The sequence below is a fragment of the Gopherus evgoodei genome, chromosome 9, assembly GCF_007399415.2.
Source record: "Gopherus evgoodei ecotype Sinaloan lineage chromosome 9, rGopEvg1_v1.p, whole genome shotgun sequence".
NCBI lineage: Eukaryota > Metazoa > Chordata > Testudines > Testudinidae > Gopherus > Gopherus evgoodei.
The window spans coordinates 32771979-32797315 of NC_044330.1; the positions used below are offsets into that span (position 1 = coordinate 32771979).

Sequence of the window (25337 nt, forward strand, 5' to 3'; positions counted from 1 at the left end):
AAGAGCATCATAAGTAGAGTGCTACCCCTGCACAGTGAGAGCAGCTTTGGGGGACCAACACATGGAGACATACACAAGCGGCATAATGAAAAGCAAAACTCCACTAGAGCTCCCTGTGCCCTAGGACTGAGTAGGATTTCGGTAGCATAGCTACTGGACCTACACAAATTAAGTGGCTTGTCTCACTGCAAGGTGGAGACATCAGCTTGAAGGGCTACCATAGCCCCTAAGACTGCATTAGAAGTTGTAGAGGCACTCTCTAGAATATTGTTCAGTTACTCAAGTTGTACATGAGGGACCAGAACTGGTCAAAAGTTTTCCAACTGAACAGTTTTCCACTTGAAAATGCTGATTAGACAAAATCTAAACATTCGTGGGAACACTGTGACAGGCCAAAGTACTTTGTTTAGAATTTTATAACATAATAGCACAGTGTTTCTCAAACTGGGGTCGCCACTTGTGTAGGGAAGCCCCTGGCGGGCCGGGCCAGTTTGTTTACCTGCCCTGTCCGCAGGTTCGGCCGATCACACCTCCCACTGGCCGTGGTTTGCCGCTGCAGGCCAATGGGGGCTGCTGGAAGCAGCGGCCAGTAAGTCCCTCGACCCACGCCGCTTCCAGCAGCTTCCACTGGCCCAGAGTAGCAATCCGCAGCCAGTGGGAGCCGTGATCGGCTGGACCTGCAGGGAAACAAACCAGAAACAAACACTGTAATAGCATAAATTAATATGACAGTCAAAACAAAGTTGAAATGAAGCACTTGAATGAAATTAAGGTGAGGTTGTTTTGATTTTTCTGAATTAAAATTTTTCATAAATTTTGTTTTGCAGGAAATTTTGAAGTTTCATTCAGATTCAGGATAAAGGGAAATTTCAAAAGGTCAGAGTTTCTTGTGAGACGGAAATTCTGAATTTCAACCACAGATCTTATCCAATTCCTGCTCAAAGTTAACAGAAAGACACCTAACTTTTACTGAAGCCAGGTATTCATATAACACATGTAAAATATGCATTTTGTACTCTACTATTATCAATGACATTGAACTCTTCTGATTACTAGGAGTCACATGTCATTTTAAAGATAATTTTACTGTAGATTATCAGTAAGGTTTTGACTTCACCAATGGCTTTAACGGTATGAGTATTTAGAGCTCACCAAAACAGTTTACCATTGGAAAACAACCATTTGACAAACCAGAATGTCACTAAATTGCACCGACAAAATTTTATTTTTAAAAAATTAGAAAAAAATCATGTTGAAAACGTCAAAACTGAATGTCTTGTTATTTAACAAAAATCTTCAATTTTTCATTTTGAAACTATTTTGTTTAGAAATTGGGGGGGAGGAAGAAATTTCATTTCACAAAAAACGGTGACGTTTTGGCTTTTCATTCTGATTCAGGATATATGAACAATTAGTAAAACTCACTAATTTCTAAAATTTAACTTATTTACATTCAAGATATCCATTCAGAAAGCATCTCCCACTACAATATTTTTAAAAAGATAATTACTAGCAATAACTGAAACAGATCCAGTGTTACTGGATATTAAACAAAAATAAGCACCTGAACATTGGATTGTTGATTTCTCGGTTCATGATCATGGCTTCAAACATAGGCCCTTCACGTACCACAAACTCTATCATTCGATGTATCAATGCGAGCAAATTCCTACAACAACAACACAGTTAAAGAAAAATGGATTCAGACCTAACACTATACAAAACTACACTCCACCTAAGATACTATAACTGTATGCAGGAGATTATTTTGCTGTACTGTTAAAAAAATAGTATAAAAATAAGGTAACATGGAGCAACGTTAAAGCCGTGCATCAAGAACACAGGCATACTAAAATGAAAAGATGCCTGATAAAGGTGGAGTGTGTATTTTCTAAGTGAAGCTCTTATTCCTAAACATCAACACCTTAGCCCGCAGTCATCTTCTGCCTTAGTCAAAACTAACCTTTACCTTAGTGAAAACTAACAATGATCTTAGCTATAAAAAAGGGCAACTGAATACCAAAAAGCGATCTCCGTTAGTCAAATAGTGATCCCTGAACTAGTGCTGATACATTAAAATCTAAAACGTATCATTTAGTGCTGATACATTTAAAAAGTTAGTCAGTGTTCTGCAGACTGTGTCTACTGTTTGCTTGCACTCAAAATTAATACAAGTTATCATTTTAACCTATTTAATAGAAACTCCATCCAGCTTTCAAGCTAAAAGACATACAAAAGAAATATCTGAGCGTGCAAAATTGTGCATCAGCTTTCCTGACACAAACCAGGTGGAGATTTTATTAAAATCAGGCCATTAAGGAGCCAACATGCTTTTGGTCAACGTTTAAGATGTATGCCATTAAAACAATCCTGTACATCGTTTATCAAAACATACCATTTTGTAGCAACCTAAACTCAATGAGCCAAATTACAATTCCAAGATCTATAAAGAAAGCTAGACCTCATGTTGCTCCACACAACAGCCTTACACATTCACAGTTAGACAAATCTGTCAGAAGAAAATCTGAAAGTATTTTTTAATTTGAAAATTTAGGCCCACTTAAAGACTGGTAAAACAACTCCTGCAATATGGTAGAAACTGATTTTCAATCAAAAAATATTTACTATTTAACAGTGACCTTCTGTTAGCTAAACTACTATTAAAGTAGTTTACATTTTGAAACAGGGCCCTAAGTTTTCAAATATAGGTCACAGCTTACACATATCAACGAAAGGCTTCATGATGTAAGTATTTCAGATATGGTGCAAGCAAAACAAATGCAGCTTTACTTTTAGCAGGTTTGCGTTTTTACCTCATATGAGTTATTTAAAGCAAAACAAAAGGATATTGGCTCTTTGAACATTGTATGCACATTTCCCTTTCAGTGACCCCAAATTAGGTTATAATCCATAAAGTGTTATGTTTAAATTTTGGTAACTGTTCATAAAAGAAGATACAGAATTACTTCATTTGTGTCTCCATGTACCAAAGTGCTTAATATGATTACTAGGTAATTACTATTTTATTTTTTACCATATTAATAGTTCAAAGCTCTCACAGATGTAAAGTTCTTAAGCGGACAATTTTTTTCCACAAAACTAAAAAACGTAATGAAAAAAATCTTTAAGACTAAAGAAACAAAATCTGTCCCTATTGTTTTAGAAATTGGCAAATGGTCTGAATTATGTATGAATTATTAATAGGACTACATTTCCTTCATATATCACACAAAAGACCAAAGGCAGTACTTCATTTAAGCCCTACCTAGAACTCAGGGGTTTTTTGCATACTAATAATCTGACAATCTTGGAAACATTCTGCAGAGAACATACTCAAAGTAATTCTGCAAGCCATTTTATTCAGTGCAGTGTTCTGAATGTCCAAGTAGCAAGAATGTTTCAGAATGTGCAAACTAACTGTATTTGAAAATAGTGTAAAATTACAATTAGACTTTCAAGCCTCCTGATGTTGATAATATCACAGATTTTTACGGCCAGAAGCGATCACTGTGACCATCTAAACCAACTTCCTGCATAACACAGCCATGGAAGTTTACCTAGCAACTCCATCATCAAGTCCATTAACTTGTGACTGAACAAAAGAATGTTTTTAGAAATATATCCAGTCCTAATTGCAAGACTGAATATGATGAAAGATTCAGCACATCACACTTTTGAAAAAGTCATATCACTTCTAATACCTACAGTGAGAAACCAATCCTTTAAAACCAGTTTCTCTTGCAAAACAATGAAAATGCAAACAGAAAATCTTCAGTGTTTAAACTAATATATATGCAATATTAAATATGGTTCAAATGAACAGGAAGGAAGCTGGCTTTACAATCTTAGGCCCCTGATCTTGCAGATATTTACATGTTATCTGTCATCATGTGAGTAGTCCCACTGAAGTCAATCACATAAATTAAATGTTTGCACAATAGGTACATTGTATTGTATTTTCCCACTACTGGCACCACTAATGTCACTTCAATCAAGTTGCCAACAGGAAGCTAAAAAACTTTGAATTTAAAGTTATTTTCTAATACAGTTCAGTTAATATGTGATGAGTACTCCTTACTACATGAGCTTTCAAAATGCTGCAATACATAAAACGGAAGCATAGCCTTCTCTGAAAGCTAGCTGCACCACACACATTCCTAGTTTAATACTTGCTTTACTATCCAATAAATCTTTCTAAATCTGATTTTACAAGCAAATCCCTGCTGGCCACTATAATTATCCCACACCACTATTCAAAAGTTGCATCACCCTGAAATTTAGCAAAATTACCACTGCATTTGTGTATACTGTAAAATATGTTTATACTACTGCCTTAAAATATTTTTACAAAAGCCTTTATAAAAAAAAAATAGGGGCTATTTTATGACAATAAAAACAGTGTAGTACAAAAGGATGATAGTTTAAAGTGCATTATTTAAAAATATCAATTATCTTAAGTTGGCCAACAAAAAATGTCTTTCAGTTACAATAAAACCACATTTATTGGAGCCGATCGTACCAATGTCTGGTCAAAAACTGTATACTTTCCCAATCCATCCCATGATGTTTTCCTGGTCCCCCGCTGCCGCAGACAGTTCAGCTGGTGTTGCTCACCAAGGCCAATGTCAAAGAGAATTTGGTATTCTTTTGTGTTATTTACTTTTAAAAACAGTGTTGTGTTCCTATGTTTGGGAAAAGGTTTTAGCTTAACTGAGCAAGGGTATACCTACATCAATGCTTCTACCGTTACACTAATGTGAAGCCAGAATTAAATACATACTCCTCGCATTACAGAACACCCTTTTCCATCTGATTGCATATCTAGTTGAATGCTGTGTATAAAATTTAAAAAAAAAGGTAACTTAAAGCTCAATTAATAGGGTCGACTGAACCAGAGTTCTGAGTTATATGTTCATAATTCAGAAAATAAAGCAGTACTACATTAGATACAGAAATGTTAGAGCCCTAAAGTATCCAGGTGTTAATGGCAAGACCTACAAAATTATCACTAATCTTAAATACTTCTCAGACAAATATTCTCTGATGAAATTACACAAACTATACCCTAGTATTCAACTCTGGCTGCTGAGAATCATAATTCTGTTCTTCTCCACCAAAAACTGCTGGGGTAAATATTAAATGTGAAATATAGACTGTAAAAACAAATGAATTTCCATTATAAGTAGTATTAAAAACCATTGCTCAGTCAAGCCATTACCTTTTCCTCAACATCACAATTTTTCTTTAAAATTCCGAAGGGGATATTTTCTATATTTAGATCAGTAATAATAAAGAAAAACATGTACCTTTCTGTTGGGATAACCACTTTGACTATGGCTTGCGACAGAGTCTGTATATGAAGTCACATCAGATAATAAACATAGAATATGTGAGTATTGTTAACAAGTAACAAGCAAAAATATACATATGCATTGAAAATACTACACATCTATCACAAGATTTGCAGGCAATCACTGCTGGAAAGTTATAACTAAGCAATTACATAAAAAGCAGATGGTTGTGTTCAGTGAATCACAAAAGTTCACCAATTGCAAAGTATTAGAACATTCCTGTCGGAATGCACATCAATGCACTGAGTAAGTACTACACTGAGAATAATTAAGGAGTTTTAATTTATGAAACAATTCTCAACTATTTGACCTGGCTCATACTGATTTTTGCTACTTTGTTCCCAAGCCTTTTAAAAAAATAACCCTATCATTTAAGTGTCATTCATTAAAGAATCAACAAATTCTTACAAATGTAAATCAAATTGGTTTGTGTTTAAAAAAAATACTTACCCTTCATTTTTACTGTCATAGCTAATGTTCTAAAAATCTCTGAAAATATTCTGAACTATCCTCAAATACTGACTCGATATATGAACTTACTAGCAGCCATCTAGATAGAAGAACTATTTTATGAGCTCATTCTAGTGTAAAAATTAAGCTATCTGAATTCAAATGTAGCATTTGCTTTAAAGGAAATAATTTAGATACTGCAAATTTGGCAGCTTACAAAAGGGGGGACGTAGGAGGAAAAAAACCCAGGGAGCCTGGAGGGGGAAAATGATGGCCAGATTTAAAAGAGTTATGAAAATAAGACAAGGCCCAATATCATAGCCTAATGTACTCAGACAATACCTCCGGGATAAAAGTCCCTTGGGCTAAGGCAGGGAACAGCTCAGTTTGTGTAGCTAAGGGCCGCCAGAAACAGACTGAATAATGCAATTCTATAAAGCCATTGAAAAAAGACTACCATAGATTTTATATTTATAAATTAGATATGGCCCAGGGTACATTTTTAAGTTACCTTCTCAAAATCCTCCTTGTTTTTTGGTGGTGGTAACATTGGAGCATTGGGGTTCTTCAATCTCTCTCTAGGCTGAGCGTTAAAAGGCAGTCCTGATGGAGGAGGTGGGAGGGTGTGTTCCATCATGGAAGGTGGAATGTATATTGGGTGTGGTGGAATCGGTACAGCTTTGCCCCAACCTAGCTTCATTTCAAAGGACATAATCATCTTGCCTGCAAAAGTGAAAGGTTATATACTTGATAAAACTGAAAGCTACATCAAAGCTGTGCCACTGTTTGCAATGTTTCATTACAGCTTTGGGGCCTGGGCCTGTCTATACTAAGGTTAATCTGTTTTCACTTAAACAGTATGGTAAGATTATACCAAGACTGCAGGTTACATCATACCAAAGCCCACTATATAATTTTTTTTTTTTTGGAGGGTTTCAAAGTATGCCTTCAGGAGAGTACAGTACACGTAACTTGAATTTTTAAAGAAGCAACAAGACCCAGGGTAATCATAGGTTCTTTGCATGTACACTGAAGCTTAACACTCCAGTCTGCAAGCCCTGATCTGTACTATGACATTTCACCATGTCTGACCACAGCTGCCAATCATTTTGGCTGATCCACAGCTGAAGGCTGGTCCGCAATCCATATAAAACGGAATGAAACATGGTCAGCATACTACATTTAAACCCTAAATGTTGTCAGAATGGTAAAGCTTCAGCAAATATTAGCTTTCTCCATATGGAAGTTCTGAAATGAGTATTAAACATTAAACAACAAGCTACTCCTTAAGGAAGGCCAAAGATAGTATGAATGTAGGATACAGGGAAGGTAAGAAGCCCTCATTACAAAACAGGAAGTATATAAAGCAAGGACAATAAAAATAGTTAAATATTTATAAATATTTGTCCAAACTGGGATAAATAACTACCATGTTAAAAAAAATCTGACATTTTATTCACAGATAAACAGTTTAATGAGTGCAAATCAACACTGTACACTCAAATTTTAAATGCACTTTTGGAGCATGATCTCTTCATTATCCAAAAATTTCTGCCAAAATGCCTTCTGGGAACTTTCAACTTCTAAGCAACCAATAGCAGTCATAGTGGCAAAACTAATCACAATTAGCCATTCTACAGCTGGTCATATCTTCCTTAATCCAAGTGAAAATGTATTCATCATACTATACTCACTGGCAACAACAACAAAAATGAAAATGTGGGCTGGAGAGAAAGCCTTTCCCCTCATCCCCCTACAGACAAGCAGTACTTTAAGAAGTACTTTTTCTTTCAAGGTTTATGTTGCATCTTCACTTGGCAGATTCTTCTCATAGACTCTAGGCCTGGAAGGGACCTCGAGAGGTCGAGTCCAGTCCCCTGCCCTCATGGCAGGACCAAATACTGTCTAGACCATCCCTAACAGACATTTCTCTAACCTACTCTTAAATATCTCCAGAGATGGAGATTCCACAACTTCCCTAGGCAATTTATTCCAGTGTTTAACTACCCTGACAGTTAGGAACTTTTTCCTAATGTCCAACCTAAATCTCCCTTGCTGCAGTTTAAGCCCATTGCTTCTTGTTCTATCATTGGAGGCTAAGGTGAACAAGTTTTCTCCCTCCTCCTGATGACACCCTTTTAGATACCTGAAAACTGCTATCATGTCCCCTCTCAGTCTTCTCTTTTCCAAAGTAAACAAACCCAATTCCTTCAGCCTTCCTTCATAGGTCATGTTCTCAAGACCTTTAATCATTCTTATTGCTCTTCTCTGGACCCTCTCCAATTTCTCCACATCTTTCTTGAAATGCGGTGCCCAGAACTGGACACAATACTCCAGTTGAGGCCTAACCAGCGCAGAGTAAAGAGGAAGAATGACTTCTCGTGTCTTGTTTACAACACACTTGTTAATGTATCCCAGAATCACGTTTGCTTTTTTTGCAACAGTATCACACTGTTGACTCATATTAAGCTTGTGGTTCATTATGACCCCTAGATCTCTTTCTGCCATACTCCTTCCTAGACAGTCTCTTCCCATTCTGTATGTGTGAAACTGATTGTTCCTTCCTAAGTGGAGCACTTTGCATTTATCTTTATTGAACTTCATCCTGTTTATCTCAGACCATTTCTCCAATTTCTCCAATTTCTCCAATTTGTTCAGATCATTTTGAATTTTGACCCTGTCCTCCAAAGTACTTTCTATGCCAACATCTAAATCATTGACGAAGATATTGAACAGAGCCGGTCTTTATCCCTTGCCAGTATCACAGCACAAGTTTTGTGCATCATCTAAAACTTTATGATCGCTGTGTTAATTCAATTGATTTTAATACTCAACTCAAATTGATAAGCTAAAAAATAGTCTATACAGCTTTATTTTAGGCCTAGTCTACACTAAAAAAAAGATTTGCCAATATAATGGTACCATACTAGTAACCTAGGCCAAGTCTGCACTACTCCTTATGTCAGCAAAATTTATGTTGCTGAGGGTGTGAAAAAAAACCACACCCGAGCGACTTAAATTTCACCAGCATAAGTGCTTGTGTGCACAGCCAACGATCTCCTGCCAACACAGATACTGCCTCTTGATTAGGTGGTTTTATGATGTCCACGGGAGAGCTCTCTCCCATGGGCACAGAGTGGTTACATGAGCAATCTTACAGCAGTGCACTTGCATCAGTACAGCTGTGCCGCTGTGCATTCACTAGAGCAGACATGCTAATATCAACAAGAGTGTGCTTTCACTGTATAGTTATACTATTTCCCCAAATGAAATAAGCTACACCGTCAAAACACTTTTTTGCAAGTATACCTGCATCTACAATAAGATTTTGGCAATATAAAAATGATGTAAAAATATCACAACCCTAATCAATATTACGATACCAACACAAGCTTTAAGTACAGACCTGGCCTCAATTCACAGAGTTTTTAATAATTTACCAAAAATAACCAATTCACTGGTATCCATTTAAACTATTATAATATAGTAGTATCTCTCCCACCCTCTGCAAAAATAATAGTTTATAATATATAGTATCCCTCATACCCTCTGGAAAAAACTATTTCCACTCTCAGAGGAAAGGAAGCCATTATAAGACTTTTTAAAAGATGTTTCAAACTGCACTAGCAAGTAAAAATGAAATAAAAATATGATTAAGTTTCCACCTTTTCTATGACACAATATTTTCCATTATTTCATTTTGAAAGAACTTAATTCTAAGATACATGTCTCCCAAACTTATATTTCAGGCCTCCCCTAAAAGGTAATTATGACTAGACACAATTTAAAGTCCCGTTTACCATTTAAATTCTTTAATGCTCGTTCAGCATCTCGCCTGTTCATAAAGGCAACAAAACCACAGTTCCTCTCTCTTGCTCTTTCCTCATCGGTTCTTGGCCACATAATTTTAACACTAGCTAATGGTCCGAAACGCCCAAATTCTTGACATAACATCTCTTCATTCATCTATAGGAAAATAAACCAGAATTAGCATCCAGTTACAGTTTTTCTAAGGCACCTATATCACCTTGGTATCTAAGTGTTGTGATATTTTATTTTTCTCAATTCTCTGAAAAAACAGGAGATTATGTAGATGCTTGGGAGTTTTCAGGGTGGTGCTGCTTATGGATGATATTCTATGGGGAAGGCTCTCTTGAAAAGGAACATCTCATATTCTGACCCAACCACAGTCAGGCTTCATCTCAGCCTGATCTTTTCCAGCAAGGAGTTCTACAGCAGAAATGCTTCCACGGAGAATGCCCTACCCTCAGTATTAAAATATCTAAACCTGGATCTCTACAGTGGCATAACATTTTTCACTAATATATAATCCTTTAAGTGTACAGTCCGTTATCATAATTAGCCACCATAAAACAAAATTTCACTGAGATAAAAATCTACAGCAAACTCCTGAAAGAGTTCAACTGGATCCAATGTAACTCCTGCTCTTAATTACATGGCTACATCCAACCTCACCTGAGGATTAATGTTTCCAAGGTACAAATTCGTTGTGCTTGGATCTCCAACATCATGTGAACCTGGTGCGTAATCATCCAGTACTAAAATGAAGAGAAGATTATTATAACCCAAACATTAATTAAAGTGACACAATATGGTACTAAATGAAAAAAGAATCTATATTACCACCAGAAGATCTGTTTCTTCTTGAAGGAGCATCCACTATATAAAAAGAGATTATGAATATTTAGTCTATAAATTTTATAAAACAAACATACATAATAAAATAATGATTACTTACTGGAACGGCGCTGGCCATCTGAATCTGACTGGGGTGGCTCAAAACGACTTAATCTACCTTTTGTTTTATGCCTTTCATCACGCTCCTCTTGAATTCTACAAAAATGTTAAATACAGGTAGCAATTATCTACAATTCAAAGTTATTCCTAATAAACAATTTTTCAAATATCATCTTTCAAAATATGACTCTCTAGTCATTTTAGCAGTCATTTTAAAATGAAGTTAGTGGCAGTAAAAAGTATCAAATTGCCAGTTTTCCACTTAGCCACAGAAACGGGACAACTCAAATAGTCGTAAATGTAATCTTCCCCATTTCACCACCCTAGTGTGCCGTTACCCCAACCTGGATGGGCCACCTGTAGGTGCAAGAAGTTGTTCAATTTACAAGATCAAGGTCTAGGGCACCAGTCAGAAAAAAAACAGGAGACCTGGGTTCTGTGCCCTGCTCTGCCACTGACCTACCATGTGTCTCTGGGCAAGTCACTTCACCTCTCTGTACCTGTTTTCCTCTCCTACCTTTTCTAGGGCTTGCCTAAATTTAGATTGTAAGCTCTCTGGTGTAGGACTTGTTCTCATGTTGTGTACTGTACACAGCACAATGAGGGTCCAATCTCAGTTGGGGCCTCTTGGCACTAATGTCACACAAATTAATATTCAGTCATTGGAAGTTTTGCTGAATGTAGTGATTTTTCTTAATGTAGGTATCTGTGTTTTAGGAGCTAGAATAAGACCACCAATTCATTTCATATACACAAACTAGCCATGAGACAGTAATAAAGTTTGGTCACTATCAACAAGAGCTATTTGTGGATTTATAACCTAATGTCTCTATATCAATTATCAATCCCACAAGACTCCCAGGTGTCTTGTTCACCTATCCTACCTTACCAAAACAAAACATGTAATATCATGGCATACAGGTATTTTATTATCTGTGATATAGAGCAGTGGTGGGCAACCTGTGGCCAGTGAGGGTAATCCACTGGTGGGTGGCGAGACAGTTTGTCTACATTGGCCGGGAACAGGCTCCCAGTGGCCACGGTTTGCCATTTCTGGTCAATGTAAACAAACTGTCCTGTGGCCCACCAGCGGATTACCCTCACGAGCTGCGTGTGGACCACAGGTTGCCCACCACTGATATAAAGAGTCTACCCTGTTTTCAGACTCTCTCCAGAGGATTCTGTACTAAGTTACAAAAGACCTTTTTTCTGTTTTTAAAGAACAATTCCATTCATTAAAAAAAAAAAAAAATCTTCTGAACTGTAGATTGACCATTGCTCTTCAATTAAGTTCATAAAAATGCTCTTCAATCCCCCACCCTCCCAGACCATCCTGCCCTCCTTTGCACACCTTCTTATCCAAGGATAAGATATTTTGACTGTTTTCCCTTCAGCTACAATCTGCTCTATCCCCCGGCTAAGATCCATGATCTCAGCACACAAGCACACACACAGAAGCTAAAGCCTCCCAACCCCACTCTCCACAATACTATGCTCCACAAGTTATCTAATAAACCCAGAGATCACAGGCAACACTCAGAAGCATATAAATTGCCTCTGGTCCATGGGACATGAAGTCCTTGGCATAGCCAATGAGATATGTGCAAAGCTCAGCCACAGAATTTTCTTGTTTTGGTTTGTTTAGACTACACTGCTTTTGTATTCAATCTTCACTGAAAAAACTGAAATCTTTCATTACCACGATCACTCCACAGTTCCTTTAGCCATAGTGTAAGAGACACTGACACAATCAAATACTTTGTTATTCATTATTCCGATACACAGGAAGGGGAACAAATCTACTACTGAAATACATGTTGTTTCTTTGGATCCTTAGAGAGTGAAAATAGAAGTCTCAACTTCCTCTTCCTTTACAGTATCTGATCATTTTGCTTCAGTTGCCATACATAATATACCAGTGACAGTATGATAAAAAGTAGTACTCACTCTTGAAGGTACTCAGTGGCTCGTTTTCAAGTAATAGGAAGAGCAAAAAAGCTTAAGTTCCTTCTTTTGAATGGAAGCTGCACTTAGAGTATTCTAGCAAAACAGAGGATGCCCTCATCCCAGTTTTTCTAGCTGGATATTGAAGTATAGTGTCGGTGGTTGGTTGATCCAATCCAACCCTGATCTCTATTTACCCTTTAAACTGCAAGAGCAGCTAACTGACCCAAAAGTAATCATCCTGGGTCATCCACAAAAGCACCCTTAATTAATATTACTCATTGCTAGCCCCTGGAAATACTTCAGACATGTTGTGGAATTTAGGTTCTCCACACACAGTTTTGCATTTTTACTATCTTTTGCAAAATTTAGGTCTTATTTTAAGCTGAATTACATTTCTAACCTTTCTAGTTATAAGGATATCCTTCCAACTAGGAAGGTAATAGTGCACAGTTTCAAAGGCCATAATCAGACAAACTGAAACAGCTCTGACAGATTCAACCCTAAAGAGAAAGCTTTAAGTGTCAACACTGCTAACAGTTTTATTGATCATTTTAGCAGAGACTTTGAACTAATGTCGAGTCTTACAATAGGATTTTTTTTTGCAAACACTTACCATTGCTGCTATGACCAGTTCAGTCCCAGAGGTGGTGGTAGCAGCAAGAACATCAGCATAAATTAAATGGAAAAAAAAAAAAAAAAAAAAAAAAAAAACCACACCAAAAAACCAGGACTCTGTTATCCCAGATTTAAGGCTATCCAACAAAAGCTTCTGCCCTTCCAGAACATCAAATTCAGTAAAACTCAAACTTGTGAAAAACAGGATGTGCAGAGTTAGGGTACATACCCACACAACCTTAACTCTGCCCCCGGAACTAGCAATAGCCCTCTGCATGAACCCCAGCTGCATTCACTCTGTAGGTATAGCCATATTGAATGGTGAAGGAATTAGTTGGCACAGCGTGGAAGAGTTGTGATTGTGATATGAAGTTATTGGCGGGAGGAGGGGGCACATGACATTTTATGGGTATATGTGACCCCTCTCCCCAAATCCTGTGTGTGAGATCAAAGGAAAGAGGTATATATGTACCTTCAGAAATCCAGGTGGTCTCATTTCAGCACTGAGTTGTGTCACTAATGATGCACAGTAGTCCCCCTTGGGGATTGTTAACAATTAGGTGTGGGATGAATGAAGGGTAAGTGAAAGTAGAGTGTTTAATGGATTTGCGTGCACAAGGGTGAAAGGGGAGTCAAAAGGGGTTGAAGGAATTGTAAAATCTAGTAGATGTGGCGTTCTCTCTGTGGAGTTGTCTAAGTACAAGAGCATAGGAAACTCCTGTTCCATACAGAGCAAAGGCAGACTATAAGTGTGTATGTTATGGACTTACTGGAAAACGGCTCAAAGACGACAAAGTTAAGATTGCATGGGCCAGTACCTTAACTCTGGATTTCCTAGTTTTCACTAGTTTGACTTTTGCTGAAGTCGACACTCTGGAAGGGCACGAGCTATAGACAGATATCATGACCTCTGGGTTAACTAAGATTTTTTCCCCTTTTAATTGCTCAGTGTTTTTATCAGCATGAGAAACACTGTTGGTAGAAGTTAGCAGTCGTTTAGGCAGCTGTAATTACCACATAGGTGCGCAGTTAATGACAGATTAATTACCCGTGGACCAGTAAGGAAAATTATACCTAACTCTTAGATACGCTATCCCTAGATCGCAAGGAGGTAAACATTATTGACTTTGTAGTGATGGGGAATCTGGGGCACAGAAAGGTGAAGTGACCTGGCCAAAGTCACCCAAGCGGCCAGTGACAAAACAAATAGAGCGCCCAGGTTTTCTGAGTCTCAGCGCACTGTTCTCCCTATTACTATGTGATTCTTAAGTGCTGTGTCCCTCTTACTCCAGCACAATTTCTTGCAGCAGAATGGGAATAATGGTCATGCTTTGAAATGTTTGGAGTGTGTGGTTGCTAACAGAGCCAATGAGAGAAATCTCAGATACGGCCAGTTTCCCAATAACTTTGTAATTTTATTAAATGATAGCTACAGTAACTTTAAGCATGTGAGAAAAGATTGGTGTCTCCCCCACCCCTACTATTCCCTGAAACATACAGTTAGAGCCCTGCAAATCTGCAGATTCCTGCTTTGTATCTGTGGATATTCACATACATCGCAGTCTACCTGCAACTTACCTCCATATTCTTTTCCCAGTGTCCCCCACCAGAACTCCCACCCAACCCCATTTATTCCTCCCTTCATGATCCAGCCCCAAATCCCTCTCACCTCATTCCTCCCACTTCTCCATCCCCCAAAATGCTCCCCTTCCCATCAGCAAGGATTCACATCTTTTGAAATGGGGGAGAAAAATTGCATTCCCCCAAAATAAAACAAAAATCCAACACACATTTTAACATTTTTAGACGTTTTGTGACTTACAACATTTTTCAGACATTAGCCCATGTTGGGACTCAAACTGACACTGGCAAGTTAGTAAAGGTCAACGGCTTACTGCTTATCCCCTTTATTTATCTATTCGCTGTGAAAGTTTTAAGGCAACAAACCCTGTTGGCTTCTCTGTCAGTGTAATCCATTTGGCACATGGGTCTTAAGAGCACTTGCCAGCATGCTTAAAAAGAGCCAAACTCTTTCGCTACTAACACAGAAATCTGACTTCTTCCAAAGGGCGAGTGGAAGCCATACACTTTGTTGGCATAACACTCAAGTGTTTGAGACCCTGATCTCAGCCCTGGTTTGAGCTCTGCAAGAGGGGAAAATTCAAACATTTGTGCCATTTTTGCTAATTTATTATGGCATTCCATGCACAGTCAAACTTACTGTTTTAGTTCTTCTTTGAAGAGTTCTAAATTGCTCTTTTTCTTTTCTTTCTCCCCTTTCTTCAAAGGCTAAAATAAAGGATACATCAGCCAATATTTCAGAAGAACATACAATGAATGGTTTGTCAAAGAAATGTTTGGGTGACCTGTATTTTAGATCATTTCCAGTCCATATTATCTTTGGTTTCCTAATGACTGAACCACAGACAAAAACTCACCTTTAAAAACATTAAGGATGAGCCCTCTGAACACAAAGTCAGGAAATACAGAAGTTAAAGTTGAATGTAAACCTTAACTCTGTCTTCGTGCTTATACATTGCAATGAAACCTTTAATTGTGTTCTCATGCTCAAACATTATCTTTACAACTTAAGATACGTTTAACATCTTGTAATTCTCTTTGGCAGTCTTAGCACTTACTTTCTCACAAAAGTTAACCACATCCTTAGTGACTAAGGGCAAATCTTCACTACAGCGCTACACTGACAGTAACATTTTTACAGCAACATGACAGTGAAGGGCTTAGTGGGAGGAGTAAAATGCACTCAACAAGTGCAACTAAGTGGCTCTTTTTTGTAACTGAAAATCTTTGAACATTGTGAAATATCTTCTATGTTATCCGTTAGTATCCAACCCTACTATTTAAATCCACAGCATATTGTTTTATGTTTGGGGTGGTTTCGCATTAATATCATTTGTTACTTTCCCATACGAGCACACAATGCGATAGATCTTCACACATACCTAAAGATTGTAGAAAGAATTCTATTTAGGAAACATGATTAAGCAGTTAAAGACTATCATAATGGATTGACACAGGAAGAGCATTATGTCTGCAGGTTAAACCTTAACTTCACATTTTCTGACTTGAGTGTTCAATTGCACAGTCTTAATGTGCCCCTAACAGTTTTTGTATTTTTTTCCAGTTTTTTTAAAAGCAAAACAAAATCAAATTAACAATATTCATGCAAACTGACAGAAAAATGAAAGAGAAAGTAAGTGCTTCATCTTAGAAGACCTGCAAGTCGTGCAGACTATTGGTCATAACTCAAAGAACTGAAGGAATTTTGCTTAAGCTTCAAAAAAATTCACCTTGAGACAGAGACCAAGCATGGAAAATATAGATCAGTCCAAAAGGTTAAAGTTTCTTAAAGCTACACACATCTGAAAAGAGATGGCTAAAATGAAAACTATTTTGAAACATTCAGAATAGCTAGTGCAACCAACTATATATACTTCAATAGCGATTGGGAACATTCTTTTAATATTCACCAAATATTAATTCATGATGAAGTCATCTTGATTAAAAAGAATACTAGAGCATGTACAATATTTCTTTTGCACAAAATCAAGACAGAGCACCATTTTTAGAGATACCACTCTGCATCATAGCTAGTAGACCTTTGCATTCTAATCTCTACAATGACTTACTATATGGTTTGGGCAAATCGCTTAATGTCCATCATGTCTTGGCTCCTCCGATATGAAAAATGGGGATAAAACTACTCTATGCAGTTAGTGTATAAGTGCTTTGAAGAGGGATTAAACAGGAAGAAAATATTTTGAGAAGAATAACTTACAGGCTTTTTGGTTTCTATCATTAGAAGGGATGGAGGCCTCTCATTAGAGGATGGTTGATTTGGCTGATTTTTTTGATCTGCAAATCGTGCTGAAGGTTTGTAGATTTTACCTCGTTTTTCATCTGTTTCATGTTCATCTGGATTTTAAAAAGGAACTCAGTTAACAGTTACTACATAATAATGAACCAAATCAGTTTTTTTTTAATTTATTTCTGAAATTCTGTCTCCAACACAGAAGCTAAAGAAATTAGTTATTTATAAATCAAAATGAAATGCTGTAATAGTATCACACTCTGCAATTGTAATACTCAGGAAAGCCATGTGTAAAGTATAGTTGGTTTAAAAAAAAACAACGAACACTTTCCTTTTAATATAAAAAAGTGATAATTTCACTAACATGCTAATGATTTATATAAAAATCTCCTATAAGCATAAAGAAAATTTTTGGCAAGCATCATACTTTATTAAACACAAAATAAAATCCAAACCTAACCGTTTTCTTTGTAATTAACCAGAAGTTGTTGGGGATAAAATATTCAAGTCTTACCTTTAGACGCATTAACAATTCCTCCTCTTACAAATGTTTTCACTTTATTACCATCACTTCCTTCAAAGGCAGCAAGGAATTCTTCATAAATTTCTGCAGCTGCCTTCTCATCCTCCTACACACCAATGTTAAATCTGTTTACTATTTTTACAAACAGCATCCGTGAGACATCTAACCTTAAGCACCTATATGACTTTCCTTTTTATTTTCTAGAGCTCATGATACCTGTTCTAATTCAATATAAATTTCACTTTCAGACAAGACAATTTTTCAGAGCAGGAATGTGGGAAGAATTTTTAACACAAGAACTAGAGACAAACAGCTAGATTTGTATAATCAAATATGATTACTCATTTCATAAATGTAGAGTTGATTTTTTTTAATGGATTTATAATTTCAGAACTAAAAAGAAGACGGGAAACATCAAAACGCTACCAAGACCTTAGACTTTGCGCTAGCCTGTGTGTCGCAAAAAATGTATAGTGCACACTATGGGAGTCAAACTGTGTCTGGATGAAATTAATAATGGGCTCAGTTTTAAATGGTGTGTTTCACAAATGACAAATTAATAAAAATAAGTGAGATAGCAAATTAAATTCAACACCACTGCATTGCCTTACATTAGGATTTTCAACGGAGTCTGGGGAAGTTAGGAAGCCAGATCCCATTGAAAATTCAGAGAAAGTTGAGAACTTAGCTTGTTTAGGCTCTTTGAAAACCCTCAACTTTAATTAGCATGAGTTGACATCACACAAGCTTATGCAGAGTTAAAATATATTGAAACATGTTAAAGCCCTTTGCTAAACTTCCAAATTTCAATATGTTCTTAAGCCATTTTACATCAGATATGTGCATTTCTGCAGCAAACCATATTTAACATAGATTTACTGTGTTCCCAAGATAAAAATCTCTAGTTTGAAAGTAAAATCTATTGTGTAGAATAAAACATTTTCAGCACTGAAATATCTAAAATATCTTGCTCTTGGTAGCAATTAAAGTCAAATAATATACAACATAAAACCACACAAGAGAAAAAAGTAACCTGAGGTGATAGTAGGTCAACGGGAGGGACTGATTTCACAGACTGAATGTCACAACAGTCACTGTACTGTCATAACCCAAAGCTTACAGGAAAGCCACAGGATCTGATCGCTCAGTTAGACTTATCCTGGCTTTTTTCCCCCATTTCAAAGGCAGACCTCTGTACTCCCCAATACAGTTGGCAGCAAATATTCTTAAAATTACCACATGAAATAAACTAGTACAGTTAAGGTATTATTTACTTACATTTTTAAAAATAAGTTAAGTTACAACCAATTCTCTGAAACAGAATTTTTATTTTCACTGCCAGTTATTCATTTGGATAAAATAATGACAAGATAATTTCATATATAAAAGAAGAAAAAAAACCTGGTCTATTTACCATTACCTTCTTTTTTAACTCCTCTTGTTCCTTCTTACTTAAAGTCCTCTTGGCAGCACTCATTTTGCCAATACTGAATGCTTTAAGTTTGTTTTCCAAAAGAGGCTACAAAAGGAACAGAAAACAGAATGTTTAGAGAAGTAATTTTTGAAAGCATCTCATTATTTGACTCTAACATCCAAAGTAACATTTTACCTGAAAGAACTCACTCAATCTGCTGGTTTAGTTACTTGGAAAAAAACTGAAGTCTGCCTGGACTTCTCCCTCAGGACATGTAGTTTTCCAACAGCAATACAATTTTGAAATATTTTGATAATTTAAAACTATTCAGCAATAGCCTAGAAAGGAAGCTTTTAACATCTAAACTTAGATGAACTAGGTTGGTGGTCTTGTGATATGTTCTAAGCTAACTCATGGGAAACCTAACAAAGTCTGTGAGCCCAATACATGGGTCAGCAGAAGCTGACACTGCCGAACATGCCTACTTGCTTAAACCTGGAGAACAATATGTCCCATAACTCAGTGGCAACCCCTGCAGCCATTTAAGAAATACAGACAAGCACTGAAAAGAGTTGCAACTAATTAAATTATCTTGGCCAGAAGAATGATTTTGTGATCCTAGACAGCAGTGATGGATGATTTTAATGGAAATAAAATGAAAGGACTGCTGAGGAGTTTAAATATATGTTTTTGCTATGGGAAGATACAGGGGACAGTTATATTCTTGAGCCTTTTCAGGACCAGCGCCTTCATTCCCCAATTTCTCATTCTCCTTGCCTCTCCCAACTTAATCTCTCCCCCTTAAGACTATCAAAAAAGGAAAATCACAAAGTACAATTACACTTGCACAACTGAAATAGTAATAATTGATCATATGCAGGATTCTCCTGTTTCGCTGACTGAAGAAAGATGGTAAGGCACTGAGAGGGAGGACAACTTCTCCTAGCAATGGGCAGTGGGGAGGTTTGGGAAGAGGAGAAGAGACAAGACAGTAAACTGATTTTGAAATTCCAATAGTCAAAAGATAGTAGAAAATAGTCTCAATTTTTAAATAATTTGACTTCTGTTTGTTATTGAAACTAAGAATCTATATCTGGGAATAAGAACAATATCCCCAGCAGTCACCAGAACATCTTTACATATGGTATGATACTTCATCCCCCAAAAATATTTTCAAAGCCCTACCACAACCATCAACTCATTTATACACAATGATGCTAACAACTGCTAATTCAGCAACACACAACCTCTTTAAATAGCAGGTCCCACACTTTGTGAGAAGTTACAGTGAGTAAACTGAACAACTTAGTCATGATACCAAAGAGATTTCAGAATCAGCTGTAAAAAAAAAAAAAAAATGTTAGCTTTGGAAAAACTTCTGTCTGGAATGGAATTTCCCAGGAATTTCAATGTCTCAGCCATTTACCACCACTTCTAATAGAAGTTTCCTACTCAAAGCCATTTTTACACAACATGAAAAAGCACAGTAAGAAGCTATTGCTTGAAATAACGAACTATAATACTTGCTTGGTGTCCATACGTGCATCACCCTAGATGTGTGACAAGAATAGAGTCCAACAATTGGAACAAGAGAACAAGAAGGCCAAAGGCTCACTACTCTTGAACACTGAGAAGTTTGGCCTGGGAAGTGAAGTGGCTCACTTGTCTTAAAGCAGTTTTGTGCCCTTATGATTCCCAGGAAAACTTTGCTGTAATTCAAAATCCTATAGGCAGCTACAAAACTGACAGGAATTATATACGGCTTAGAAAAGCTATAAAAAGAGATAGGTACTTGAATATTTGGGAATACCACCTCATCCAAAAAAAATAGAGGTTGCCAGAAAGAGGAGAGTAATTGAGACAGAACGAGGGAGGAGAAAACTTCCATTTAAGTAGTCAGACTGGAGCACGGAGGGAAGAGGCTGAAATAAAGGATGGAAAGGCCAAGCAAGATCAAGGATCAATACTTTGTTAAGCACCTGCTTCCTTCCTAGAGGCTTGGAGTGGATAGAGGATTTCTCACCACGGCACTGTCTGCAGAGCTTGATGATACACCCTTCATCTTTTTTGGCTTGCAAGCTTAGTAACAAGTTTTTTAATTTCAGCTGGGGAGCAAATGTTTAGCCCAGGCCAAGCTGAGCTGGTGCAGTCTACAGTTGTTTCTCCCCTGTGAGAGCAGGAAGTCATAAGTATTGCACCTGCACTGACTGGCTCAATCAGTTCTTCTAACTCATCACACAATATAGCCTTTCACATTTGGAGGTTATACAAAATCTTCTGCATCTTTTGAAAGGTGCAAGTCACTATGCGAGAGGTGATTCGGGAGTTCAGTTGTACGGTGAACTGTGTTTCAGAAACATCAAAAGAGGGTGTGTTAAAAAAAAAAATCAGTGTTCTATATACTAAAACTGTTGCGAAGTCAAGCAACACAATCAACTCTTATGCAGTGTCCCTGTAACAGTTTCCTCACTTAGTGTAGGCAGGCCCAAACTGAACGGATTATCTGGACATGCCTAATATCAGCATGCTGATCAGAACAAAAGTGATGTTTGTAATTGCTGACCATACGTGGTACACCATTTGTAGTATACTAAACTAGACTGAAACTGAATGTAAAGTGTTCCATTATCAGATTCAAAATTGCTTGTAAACCATCAACATTGTAGATTTTTTTTTGTTTTTTGTTTTCTTTTCTAACTTTTGTTAAGCTATGCTCTGATTCAGCTTTGAAGTGCAATGGTATTCTAAAAAGTAACTAAGTACAATTAGGGGCTCCACAGGTTTACTGTCTCAACTTTCAGAGCATAACACATAAAAAAAATTAAAAATAAAGGAAAATGATATTTTTGTCGCTATCGGGCCTGTAAATTCACCCTGAAACTGAACTCATAGTAGGTCTTTCTGACTCATACAAAGGCTCTGCACCAGGAATGAGGGAGGGAGGATACCTCAGAGACTAACGCCACGCTTGTTGTAATGAAGCTGCCTACATCCTGTCATTAAACAATAATGCTGTTGATTTATAAGCAATTTTGCAGCTAACAGAACACCTAACATATACAGACTGAAATTTTGAAAAAATCCCGTGTGCAAACTAAGCTGCGCTGTGTTTCAGAGCTCTATTTCCCAGGCACCTGGGAAAGAATTCTTTGTAGTAACTCAGAGCCCTCCCCATCCAGCGAACCCAACCCTGGCCATTGGGGATATTGACTGATGATTTGTGTGTTGGCTCAGAAGCTGGTGTGCCTATCAATTTACCAGCTATATAATGGAGATAAATAAGAAATCACCACAAGAAGGCAAAAAAAAATATATATTTTTTTTAAAGCAAGGGCAAGTAACCTAACCAGTCGACTTTGTCAAAATCTGCTCTACTAGGCATTCTAAAAAGCAGAGGTTTAAATTAGAAAACAATAGTTCACATACCAGGTCACTTAAAAAAATCGCTTAATTTAGCAGCCAAGGAGCGACACTTTGTCTAGAACACTGAAGAAATTGTTCAACTATATATCCTCTCTTTACAACTAGTTTATTCAAACATCTATTGTCATTGCAATTATTATTATATAGAGTTCTTCTAATATGGGTAATTATTATGAAGGAAAGGATCTTGTTATAGTAATCCACCCCTTTCTGGCAAGAAAGAGAGGTGAGGGGAAGACAAAATCCCTAGTACCATCATTAAGCAATTATTGTTTTCAAAATTATTTAAGAGAATATTCTGAAATGCTAAAATGAGAAGTGTCATATCTATGAAGCCTGCAGACGGATTATGCCAGTGGTCCCCAACACAATGCCCGCAGGCGCCATGGCGCCCGCCGGGGCATTTATGTGGGCGCGCCTAGTGCCCAGCAGGAGAGAAGCTATGGCCTAGCACCTGCCAGGGACAGAGAACTCCAAGGTTGCAGGTTTCATTCTATGTTAAAATAAGAATAATAAATATATTTGGACCAGCAGTTCAACAATGTTTTACTTTTTTAAAATAAGATGAAAACTGTTTATGATATTTCTTTTGTAAAAACTCCTTAATTTTTCTTACAGGTAGATAAAGAGCAAATTCACACAGTAAGGTGAAAGAGTAATTGCCGAATAATTTAATTAATACCTTTTACATGTAAAATTACCCTTTTTATTTTATGGATTCATACATTATGTATATTAAATATGATGTTTTCATATTATTTAATGCACAAATACAAAATAAGCCTTGAAAAATTGTTGGCGCTCGCCACACTCTTCTGAAAACATCAACGTGCTACTGGCCACAAAAAGGTTGGGGACCAGTGGATTATGCTAAAAGCCCAGGAGGCAGACAGACATGCATGAGACTGCCTAGCAAGATTAAAATAATTATATGAATCATTTACTAATGAATATCAATAGTTTATATGTATTACCCAACAGTGGGGGCTGACTGTGGCAAAATAGGGAAAGTATTCTTTGCAATCTAATAGCTATATTCTTTAGGACTTACGTGACTATCGGCAGATCCAGTTGTTTGTACCGTATCTGGCAGTCTGACCTGCAAATGATGGGGAAAAAAAGTCACTTAGGAATATACTAGCAGCATTTACTGATAAGCAAAAGACACTGGCCCTTTCAGATGCAGCTGCTGGGATTCCATTTTCATTTCAATTTCTTCCACCACTATCCCAGCATGCATCTTTGCCCTCATATATTTAAGATTTTTTCAAGTACCTGAGCAGTACAACTGGCATACTCAATGTGGACTGATAGTATCTGAGGCAACAAAGGAAGAAGAATAGAAAAAGGACTCTTGCTCTTATCCATAAACATCTCAATTCTGCTCTCTGGATTTCATAAACTGATCACTTCCACCAGGATTCAGGAAGGGAAGGAGGCCACCTTAAACACTAATTCCACGCCTGTTGCGATGAACCTGCTTACATCTTGAAACTGTGAACATGAAGTGCCTTCAAAAAATAATGTTATTTGTCTCATTATATTTGTCTTAAGTTATAAAATTATTTAATAAATGTGATTTGTTGATGATACGATACTTCTGGGGGAATTCTGCGCGAAAATGTAAAAATTCTGCACACTTAAAATTCTGCATGTTTTATTTGTCAAAATAATGCAATATAATTGTGCCAGTTTCAATGGTTTTGGTAATGTATTTAAACTACAATACAATGGCTAGAGAATGGGAGTGGGGTGCTTTGGAGGAAATTCTCAAACTCCCTTTGTCTAATAGCAATATAGCTAGATTTAACCCTTTATTTCTAGTTATTAGTCAACAAATATATGCAGTCATATGCTCAGTGTTGCTCTTCAGTTGCCTGTGATGTAAGTGAGGGCTAGGGAACCAAACGCACACTATTGGCTATTGACCATCTCCAAAAAGGTCAGCACTAAACAGCTAACAGAGCACATTTTGATAGGAATTTTTCTCAGTTCAAAAATTTAGACCAGTTCTAATCACTAAAGCACCATAAGCATTTAGAAGGCCATACAGGCCTTTACACCACTCTGGCAATGTAAAGGAGCCTTAAAACTTTTACACCTGTTTTATACTCCTGGGGGAATTTACAGAGACAACGGAAACAATTCACTAAGCAGGCAGGCTTCTACATTCTTCTCTGCCCCACACCTACCTCTTCAGAAACACCTCAAAGCCCTGCCTCTTCATGCCGAGCACGTTGCAATAGCGAGCATGTTACAAATAGGACAGTGTCTCTCTCACACATGACTACAGAGCTCTCACCCAACACCCAGTCCCAGCGGTGATTTACGTCTCTACTAGCTGCCCTGGGTGCACAAACCAACCTGCCTGAACTGCCAGGGAGGGGCGTGTGGCCACTCTTGCAGGTTTCCCTTTGCTTCCCCGTCAAAAGTCTTTTTTTTTTTTCCAGGAAAGCAAAGAAATCGGCAGGGGACATTCCCCCAGGAGTAATATTAGTACCAGTTATTACTATGTTGTGATTAACCAGAATTGGATAGAATTAATCTTAACCTCCCCAACCCAAAGAAGTTAACCCCTACTAGTAAACACACATATTAGTTGACATCAAATTTGATTTTAAACTAAACTTTAAATGTGTTTCATGTAATTGATATTGGCTTGATATATAAATTTTGTTAAAAAGTGAAGAGCATTGTTGCTTTTCTCTGAATAGTAAATTTAGTATTTTTGAAAGATATGTTTGTTTCTACTTCTTTCTTGATATATTTTTTAATATTAGTCTTTAACCTTGTAGCTGGTAGATGTTAGTGAGCTTTATTTTGTAATGAGTTTTTTCACTTGAACACTGAGGGGTCTGTACATATATAGGACAGCTATATCCGCAAAAGAGAAGGATATCAATTACCAAAGAAAACTAATGTATTTGAAAACATCTCCAATACCATGAACATGGTAAAACTAAGTATACAAGAGATAATCCCCATATCATAGTAATCCACAAGCCTGCAGCTGCTAGAACTGCA

At 37.1% G+C, this 25337-nt stretch overlaps 1 protein-coding gene across 5 annotated transcripts in view; it reads right to left on the bottom strand.

Annotated features, from left to right (window-relative positions):
* The window catches only part of U2SURP (U2 snRNP associated SURP domain containing), a 61458-nt gene that overhangs the window by 23172 nt on the left and 12949 nt on the right, over positions 1–25337 (bottom strand). The window contains exons 2-13 of one of the 5 annotated variants that reach the window (XM_030574316.1): positions 23365–23412; positions 18897–18995; positions 17468–17582; positions 16921–17057; positions 15343–15410; positions 10561–10655; positions 10449–10481; positions 10278–10360; positions 9602–9767; positions 6313–6524; positions 5307–5350; positions 1565–1669 (exon numbers count right to left, since the gene is read on the bottom strand). In XM_030574316.1, coding sequence (XP_030430176.1) covers positions 1565–1669; positions 5307–5350; positions 6313–6524; positions 9602–9767; positions 10278–10360; positions 10449–10481; positions 10561–10655; positions 15343–15410; positions 16921–17057; positions 17468–17582; positions 18897–18995; positions 23365–23412 — 1205 coding nt within the window. Of the gene's footprint in view, positions 1–1564; positions 1670–5306; positions 5351–6312; positions 6525–9601; positions 9768–10277; positions 10361–10445; positions 10482–10560; positions 10656–15342; positions 15411–16920; positions 17058–17467; positions 17583–18890; positions 18996–23364; positions 23413–25337 lie in introns of those variants that run through there. The other 4 variants (XM_030574312.1, XM_030574315.1, XM_030574314.1 and 1 more) reach the window with 4 other exon arrangements.